This window comes from Nicotiana tomentosiformis, chromosome 10 (assembly GCF_000390325.3).
Source record: "Nicotiana tomentosiformis chromosome 10, ASM39032v3, whole genome shotgun sequence".
In the NCBI taxonomy this organism is placed as follows: domain Eukaryota; kingdom Viridiplantae; phylum Streptophyta; class Magnoliopsida; order Solanales; family Solanaceae; genus Nicotiana; species Nicotiana tomentosiformis.
The window spans coordinates 37,419,099-37,429,077 of record NC_090821.1 but is presented as its reverse complement, the minus strand read 5'-3'; the positions used below and the strand labels follow the sequence as shown (position 1 = coordinate 37,429,077).

Genomic DNA, 9,979 nt, shown 5'->3' with positions numbered 1-9,979 from the left:
CTTTGCTGATGATTTGTGGAGCTAACACAACACATCTTGTGAAACCTTTTCGATTCCTAAATTTCTGGATAAAGCATGAGACTTTTAAGGATGTAGTTTTCCAGAATTGGGTAGCAAACTTCATTAGAGATCCATTATGGATATTCAAACAAAAGTTTAGAATGGTGAAGATAGCACTTTCTAAATGGAGTAAGCTGGCATATGGAGATATATTAAAGTAGCTTGCCATTAAGGAAGATATAGTTAAAATCAAGGAAATGTTGTTTGAGGAGGAACCAACAATTGACAACAAAATTATCCTCCAAAAGGCACAGGCAGAATTGAAAAGATATTTGAACATTGAGGAGCAATACTGGAAACAAAAAGCAGGCATGACATGGTTTGCAGAAGGGGATAGAAATACTAGATTCTTTCACAACCATGTCAATGGCAAGAGGCGGAAATTAAAACTTAATAGGATCCATAATGGAGATGGAGTGTGGATTGAAACACAGGACCTATTGGACAAGGAAGCAGTAGATTTCTTTCAAAATAAGTTTAGTCATGAGGGTGATCCAACAAGCTTTGATCTTCTGAGTAATGTTCCTTCTATGGTATCTATGGAACAAAACAAGGAGTTTTGTAGAATGCCTACTATATAAGAGGTAAAGGGAGCAGTATTTGCTTTGAGTGGAGATAGTTCAAGTGGACCTAATGGTTTTACTGAAATCTTCTATCAAGAGTGTTGGGATGTAGTAGGTGAAGACATCTTCAACATGCTGCAGATCTTCTACAGTAGAGCTCCATTACCAAAATCAGTAACTCATACTAATCTGGTACTACTGCCAAAAAAAGCTTTGGTTACCACATTCTCAGACTTATGACCAATAAGTCTTAGTAATTTCATTAACAAGATCATATCAAGGGTAATGCATGATAGGTTGGAGAAGATTTTTCCTCCTCTGATCTCCTCCAATCAATCTGGATTTGTTAAAGGAAGGACTATCTTTGAGAATATGTTACTTACTCAAGAGATTGTAACTGATATAAGGTTAAGGGAGAAGCCAGCTAATGTTGTGATCAAGTTGTATATGGCTAAGGCTTATGATAGGGTTTCATAGAAACACCTACTTCATGTGTTGAGAAAAATGGGATTTGTTGAGCACTTCATCAATATGATTTGGAATCTGCTATCAAACAATTGGTATTCATTCCTTGTTAATGGACAATCAGTAGGGTTTTTTAAGTCCACAAGAGGTCTCAATCAAGGAGATCCTTTATCACCAGCTTTGTTCATCATTTCAGCCGAGGTACTATCAAGATCACTAAATAAGTTGTTTGAAGATAAAAGCTTTAAAGGTTTTGGAATGCCAAAGTGGACTGATCTATTAAACTATTTGACTTATGCTGATGACACAATCATCTTTGTTTCTCCTGATCCATATTCCATAGAAAAGGTGGAGGAGGTTATCACCCAATATGAGCACACTTTTGGACAGCTTATAAATAGAACGAAGAGCTCATATTTCATGCATGCTAAAGTGGCAGGATCTATTTCCTCTACTGTAGGGACAATTGCAGGATTTCAATAAGGGGAATTTCCATTCACTTAACTAGGATGGCCTGTATTCAACACAAGAAGGAGGAAGAACTATTACATTGATGTCATAAAGAAGGTGAAAGCAATGCTACATTCCTGGAAAGGAAAGCTACTATCTTATGGTGGCAAGGCAACACTTATAACTAGTTTCCTTAAAAGTATATCCACTCATATGCTATCAGTGTTGGACCCTCCTTACAATGTGTTGGACCATTTGTATAAAGACCATTTGTAAGATTTTTCTGGAGTAACAAAGAAGAAGGAAGAAGTAGGCACTGGGCAAAATGGCTTAACTTAAGCTTACCAAAGGAAGAAGGTGGTCTAGGTTTTAGATCACTATTTGATATATCAAAGGCTTTATTTGCTAAGCTATGGTAGAAGTTCAGAACAACTAAGTCCCTATGGTCAAACTTCATATGGAATAAGTACGGTAAGAAAGAACTACCTACAGTTGTTCTATTTAGACAAGGTTTACATGTTTGGAGGAAAATATTAGAAGTAAGGAAAGAGATAGAACATGACATATTATGGGAGATAAAAAGGGGTTGTACCAATGTGTTGCATGCAAATTGGACTGGTTTAGGTGCTTTATATAATGTTGTACCTCCAGATTTTCCTATTAGTGAAGAACTGCATGAAGTGGCTGAATTGAGAGAACAATACAGTTAAAATGATCATGTTCTTGAGAAATCATTCCCGGCAGATATTGCAGACTATATAAGGCAAGAAGTGCACTTTAATGGCAATGATGAATACTGGGATTCCCCTAAGTGGATGCCAACATCCATAGGGAGATTTACAGTGGGAAGTGCTTGGCAGAACATAAGGCACAGGGCACCTACAAATGTAGAATACAAGACTATGTGGATTAAAGATCTTCTTTTTAAAATCTCATTCTTCCTATGGAGATTGTGGAAAGCTAAGATACAAACTGATGATTTTTGGAGGAGAAATGGTTATATGGTGGTGTCCAAGTGTTGGGGTTGCTTGAATCCAAAAGAAGACATGCTCTAGAATCTATTCCTTAAAAGTGAAACTGCAAAAAGGGTATGGAAAACATTCCTTCAAGCAGCAGGTATAATTATCAACATGGTACAGGTACATCAAGTTATAAGAGAATGCTAGAAAATACATTGTTGCCAAATGCTTAAGCCATTAATTCAGGCAGTACCTCCGGTGGTTTTATGGGAGCTTTGGAAGAGGAGAAATACAATGAAATATGGAGGATCCGTATCTTGCAATAGGGTCATTCATGAGGTAAATAAGACTCTACATAGTCTTGCAAAGGTCAGATACCCTTGGATGCAAAATATTTGATTAATGTGGCAGGATATGATCACGTTCTTTGAAGGTTACAAACATTATGTAATGACCAAGAGAGTAACATAGGAGTTTCCATTTGAGAGTTGGTTTAAGTGTAATACAAATGGTGCTTCTAGGGGGAATCCAGGACCTAGTTCATATAGTTTTTGCATACGTGATTGTCATGGAGATTTAGTGTATGTTGTAGCTAAGGAAATAGGTGAAACAAACAACATTGTAGCTGAAACAAAAGCAATTGCTGAAGGCTTGGCCTACTGTGTGGAAAAACAGCTACACCCTCTCATAATTGAGACAGACTCTTTGACAATGAAGAAGATAATTGAAGGGGAATGGGATCCCCCATGGTGCATTGGAACAGATGCGAGGACGATAAAGGAGAAGAAGGATCAGTTCAATGTCATCTTCCAACATGTACTAAGGGAAGGAAATACAGTGGCAGATTATTTAGCTAACATTATTTTTTCTTATGCAAGTCTAGTTTCATTTCACTCCTTCTTTGAATTGCCGAAACAAGGAAAGACAATAATCAATCAAGACAAAGCGCGGACTCCTAATCTTAGGATTAGGATAACAAGGAAATTGACCCCACAATAATGGTACTATTTGCAAGAAAACAAGCACATAATAGAGGTGGCTTGGCACTGTATGACATCTCCAATACAGGCAGCCAACACATCATTTTGCACACAATGCGATAAGACAGCAATGGCTCAAATTCAAACTGAACAAACTGGCACTGTCAAGTATTTCTGATTCCAATTAATATTGTGCATAAGCATAAACACTTTGAACTGGACAGTGTTTGGTACTCACAGAAATCACATGATGAACTACTGATTCAACATAATCTTATGTGTTAGGTTTTTGTGGATCATTATCCAGTGGTATTAAGGTACTTTCACACTCAGTCTGGAGATGAAAAATTGAAACATTACACAGCTTTTCAAAGCAGCAATCTAAGGCAACATAGATATAAAGAAACATCCATGTAATAAATAGCTTATGCCTTCATTTTGAATGATAGATCGCGGCTTATTACCAAGGACCAGGAGTAAGGAATCCCGCATGGAACAACAAATACGTCTGCCCGTACAGATCTGGATTGCTTTATTACAGTGGTGTGATCAATTGGAATTCATAAAATTCCTTGATCATGCAAATTTTGGCGCCTGGTGAGAGCGATAGAGGTGCTACTTCTTTTTGCACTGGGCATTTGGATCCGTCTGCACTACATACTAATGGAAAGCAAACAACTTACACCTTTGTAATAGCTACTGTATTTGAATTATCTAGCTATAATTTAGTTTTTTATTTCGCTACGAACTACCTGTATCATTATGCACCTATTGTAATGGGATTTTATTAATGTATATTAGTCACTAGGCAACCGGCCTAGTACCATATTTGCTTTAAAAAATGAATATACTCAGATTTTGAAAGTCATTAGCCTTTTAAAATAAAAAGTTATCTTAATCATATTTAACCTTTACCCTATGAGATTTGTTTATCCTAAGATCATTCCTCTAATCAAATACATCAAAGATACAGAAAATTTAATATTAATATTAGCATCATGATACAGTACATAGAAATAGGCTAATAGTGGCAATTATATAAAGTGAAGGAAAGGACTGGACCTTATTTTAGGCTGACAATTAGTCAGGCCTAATTTAAATTCAACCAGCAGCAGACATCAGCGGGTAGTAGATACGACGAGGGGAGGCGGCCCAGTTCATTGAACATGGGCCTAAGTTCATAATGAACTCAGCAGGGCTTGTGTGCTCATGCAAAAAAGTAAGAATTTTCATTAGCACTTGCACAGAGGAAAAAAAAACAAAGGCAGAATCATAAAAATGAACATAAGTATAATCTAAAGTGAACAAAGCAAAGCCAAGTATTATTTGTGATACCCCTCAAAAGATTAATCAAGATCAATAACTATCGGCTAGAGTGAATCATTCACTTACAAGGTCTCCCTATGAATACCTGACACTTTAGAGTTCACAAGGGTCTCTAGAGCCCTGAGCAGTACTTGTGCCAGGGAGGGGTTCCTCGATAGTGAGATTAGGTCCACAACAAAGGCCATTAGTCATTGAACCCTATTCTTCCAAAGAGGTTTGAAGCTCTAACTAACAGACTGGCCTAACAACCCCAAACAGTCAACATGAAACAAGCTTTCAACAATATAGAAGGCCCAATGTAATGCCTCAACTCATATAAACATGACATGTTTTAAGAGCTTAGTTAAGTGAAGGTATAAATAGTTTCAGAACAACCATTTAGGAATTGAAACAACCACTTAGGTAAAATGACATAAATAATCAGGGCACTAATACATGCTTCAAATTAAAAGCATCTTTAGCAAGTAATCACTGTTAGAGTACATGGTGCAGAACTATGTCATCACACATAACCATGGGATATTAAGTGTTTCAAGAGATTTCAAAAGCTCAGAAGTCAACTTAGAATCATTTTTGAATGCAATAACATCTACATAATCCTCTTAGGAATCACTGCTTCAAGCAAACAAGAGAGAGTCACAAAGTAAAAGTTGTTAACCGTATACTCCTATAGGTATGCTTGTTATGATGTTAAAGATGTCTTCAAGTTATGAATGCCATTTTATGTTATCTAGGATATCAGCTAGAGTTGGCAGAAAATAATCACTCAAACGTATACTCAGTTACTAGGTTTCAACAGAGGCCTAATGCCTCATAAGGGCACAACAAAACATGACTTTTATACTTAGCAAGTCTAGATCATCAAACATTAGAAAAACAGGAAACTAGACCAATTTTACAGCAGCCACTTAATGACAAGTAGACACATAGTTAGGAGACCAGTTCATGTCCAAAGGATCTCAAACAGCCTAATTCAAACTTTATAGACTTAGAGCTAACTTCATAAAAGGTCATGCTAACAGTGAACAACAAGATCTATCATTCAGGATAAGATAGTTAGATGTTGATCTTAAATAAAACCCTATAGCCATGGCATCTATAACAAGGCCGTGTATGGCAAGAGAGAATGACATTTTCAGTTAAAACTATCAAGCCACCTAGACCGGCAGTGTTTAACCAACAGATAAGGCAGTGTCAACCTATGCCAATACAAACCTTCTAAGAATAGCCTTCATAACAACAAACAGTCACATGATGATAAGATCACCATTTACAGCTAACACTAACAAAGAAAATATGTGATTTCAAGTCAATAGATATTTAACTAAACAAAACAGGATCACTGTTAAGCCATAAAGTGTAATATGCTAGGCTAGATAAACAAATTTCAAAACATGCTTCTTATTAATATTCATGCTAACATGATAAGAGAAACACGACTGCCAACAAGAACATCAACTAACTAACCAGAATAACTATACATGAGAAAACTATAAACAAAGCTTAATTAATAAAGTTGAAGACACACTGACCTTCCTTAGGGAAGCAACCTAAGCTCAAATTTAGCCATTATGAATTAGTACTCACAGTCAACTTCAAGACAATTAACCTTGATCATAAACAAAAGAGAGGAAAGAAAAAGAAATTGTAAGCGATAGGCAGAGAATTTTATACTTTAGTGTAGTTACATTTAGTGATTCTTGTTCGATTATTATGTGAAGCATTTGAGCCGGTATTTATAGCCAAAACGTTAGCCCTAGGGTTTGACATTTGAATTCTTAGATTCAAAGAACAATAGAGGATAAAGAACCATAATGAATGCTGATGCAAGAACTCAAGACAATATCATAAGAAAAGATGATAAAGATGATAGGGGAAACAGGGTGAAGTTTTACCCTCTCTGAAGTGGCGAAATAGATTTAGCCATTTGAAGCCGATGACCTCCGGACAAAGCTTTTACCAAGAGGTCTGCATTTGACCTTTAGGTCATCAATCATCATGCTAAGGTCGGAGATTCACTCGAATCTGAGGGTGAATGCAAGCTTTAATGGTGATTTTGAACGAAGGAGAGTGTAATGATCAGATTCTATTGCTTTCACATTGAAGCTAGGGTTTTGGGGTTTGAAATGGCATGATGGAAATAAGAATAAACAGCTAGATTCGTGGCTTAACTTTGAGGGTGGTTGTCTCATAGTGATTTACCAGTGATCCTACACCAATTGTATAAAGTTCCAGAGGATTTTAGAGAGGAAAGGACGAGAGAGAAATAATAGAGTTGGGAAATGAAGGCGGCTGGCAAATGAACGAATGATTAGGGTTTTAGGGCATATGGTAGGTTTAAATGAGAGAACGGATGAGGGCCATTGGACCAACAAGATCGATTGCTCCATATTTTCGCACTAAAGATAAAAGAAAATTAATTACGAGGGATAAAACGTGGGTCGTTGGATCATTTTGATCCACCGATTGAGATTAAAGATGACGGAATTAAAATTAAAGGAAAAGGGAGCGATAAATCTTGACCGTTGATAAATTTGATGAACGATCTCTTAGCAGTGTGTTTGTTTTATGAGGGGATTTGGGACGCTAATGTGGAAAAATGGGATTGGTGAAGGGGAGATGACATGGATTACCAAGTGGGAAAGGGGGCTGCATACGTTTGGGCCTCGACAGGTCAAGGCATTTTTAGGCCAAATTTGTTGGATTTTGGAAGAGAAGGTTAGAAATGAAACTAATCTCATAGCCACTTTAATTATAACTCATCAATTTTAAGTATAACTCATTTGAATCTTAACCTCTTTTCTTAATTAAATTAATTAACTTCTTAAATCCCAATAAAATATATTACAGTATAATTAATAAATTATTATATGTATGCATATTTATAGGTTAATTTTGTATTATCAAAATAATTAAAATACTTTATAGTTATATATATTTAGAATTATAAAAGGTCCATTGGTCAATTAATTTAAAATAATAGAGGTGATACAACTGTAATTGTCTAAGACTAAATAACCATTATATAATTATTGATATATGATTAATATTAGTAGTTATTATTACTATTATAGATATTATCTTTTTTTTAAGAAAAATATTTAATTTGAATAGCAATTTTAAAAGTACTTTATTACTTTATTATTGATCAAGAAGCATAGCAAGTTAATTAGAAAAATGGAGGGCCAAAATTGGTCGTCACCAGTTGCCCCTCTTTGCCCGAAAATGATCATGCCGGGAGAAATATTGACCTAGTGACCAATTTTTCCTCGACATTAAACACATACTATAAAGAAGGCATATGGAGTTGTGAAAACAATGAGCTATGAAATTATAGCTGAATTCTGGCTTTTGAACCACCTACATACCTCAGGCTCAACGAGGATCAAGCCATATGTAGTTCATGAATGATGATTTGAGGAGAGTTATGCTTGCAGGTATTGCCCCAGTATCATGTTATGACGATACTGTAAGACGGGGAGATCTTGAGATTCAAGACGGCTTCTGAGTCACAGCTTGATTAGAGATTCTAAGAGATTTTAATATTTCATAATTTTACTGGTCGAGTTTAACTGGAGACTGGATCCTCGGCTCGCTTATGAGTTTTATATTCCCTCATAGCAATGTAACCTGGTTTGCTGCTTAGAGACAGTTCCACAATGTAGAGTTTGCCCTACAAAGGAAGATACACACTTACCCAAATATTATAAAGCAGATATGTTAGGATATAATATCACTGTGCAAAATGATAATGTCTGGCTGCTGGCAAGCCGTTATTTGGGATCTCTGGGTGAGGGGATATTTGAATCTAAAACCTACAAGTCGTGGAGCATTATTTGGGGATTTTGGGACTAGGTGTTTGAGTTTGAAACCTTCGAGCTGTGGAGCATTATTTGGGAGTTTTGGGGACTGGTGTTTGAATTTGAAGCTCCAAGATGTGGAGCATTATTTGGGATTCCGTAGACTGGGTGTTTGATCTTTGGCATTGGGGTTAGCGGGGATGTGTACCTTTCCGAAGTTTTCGGAGCGTTTGACTTAGAACATTGACTTTGAATTTTAATTTGAACTTTGACTTTGAATTTTGAATTTTAACATTGACTTTGAATCTTTGTGGTGAGAGTATTTGGCTTTGAACTTTGACTTTGATCTTTGACTTTGAATCTCCACGCGACGGGAAGTTTGAAATTTGAAATGAACTTAAACGTAAAAGCGCCTATAAGCTACATAATGAAAACATCAAGACATTCGAAATAAAAAAGAGATATAAGAGAGCATGCCCAAGAGATATTCTTGACTGCAAAATTATTTTTCTAAGTTTGATCCCCTCTTTTTGATGTGGCTAGATTTGTGGCAATTAGTGACGTATGCCGTAATTTGAATGAATCAGCCTTCGATTGGCAAAGTCGGTGACGAGGTTTGTAACGATCTATTTGAAATCTCCGATTTAGCGGAGCAACATGATGGCTATTCAATCCAATGGTGTGTCCAGGTCGGACCGTGCAACTGTAATAATGGGCTTTGATTAGCAGAGCGGGCGGTGCTATTTGTACAAGTTACTCTGGTTAGCAAAGCGGATGGTGTGATATGTACAAGGTACTCCAATTGGCAGAGCGGATGGCACGATCTGTACAAGGTACTTCGGTTCGCAGAGTGGGTGAATGACTCCAGTTGTGTTGGAGATTTGGCTTCGTGATACATGCTAATATTGAAAGTCAGTTTCTAGCTTTATGAGATTAAAAAGAATCAAGTAATGAAGTAAAAGAGAGTTGAAAGCTCATGAGGTTGTAGCGAATCTAGAAATGATTCTGATTCTAGCTTACGCATTCTAACTGCTGTCAATCCTGCCTCAAAGAAAAATTCTTAGTGGGGGGAGGGGTGTTGATTTGTGTTGACCGCAAACTTGGCCTCCTGGATTCCTTCATGATCCTTCTGACTGTGGTGAGATATGCCATAAGGCTTGGTAGATTGAAAAGTAGGACAATAATTTTGAAAAATTATTTTGAAAAGTCATTTATATCTACGATAAATGTCATCGTTCCAGAATATGAAACATTTAGAAATCCCTGAACTACTTTATGTGAATATCATATTCGGATGGCTCTGCTTCGTTGATGTTGCCTTTATGGATATGCCCCTGATGACAAAGTTCCCATTGATGATGGAATCATTTCCTAAT

The 9,979-nt window shown here is 36.5% G+C and overlaps 1 protein-coding gene across 1 annotated transcript; it reads left to right on the top strand.

Moving 5' to 3' along the window:
- Positions 1–257: 257 nt before the first annotated feature.
- On the top strand, positions 258–1,100 carry LOC138900027 (uncharacterized). Its single transcript, XM_070186727.1, has 3 exons — positions 258–593; positions 765–815; positions 894–1,100. The coding sequence occupies exons 1-3, from the start codon at positions 258–260 to the stop codon at positions 1,098–1,100; spliced, it is 594 nt and encodes a 197-aa protein (XP_070042828.1).
- The last annotated feature ends 8,879 nt before the right edge of the window (positions 1,101–9,979 follow it).

Excerpts from the sequence above, each read along its gene's own strand:
- LOC138900027 (XM_070186727.1), top strand. The coding sequence starts at position 258 with ATGTTGTTTGAGGAGGAACCAACAATTGACAACAAAATTATCCTCCAA. Across the intron at positions 594-764 it reads TGAGTAATGTTCCTTCTATG|ATCTTCTACAGTAGAGCTCC; the intron begins GTATCTATGGAA and ends AACATGCTGCAG. Across the intron at positions 816-893 it reads CAGTAACTCATACTAATCTG|ATCATATCAAGGGTAATGCA; the intron begins GTACTACTGCCA and ends TTCATTAACAAG.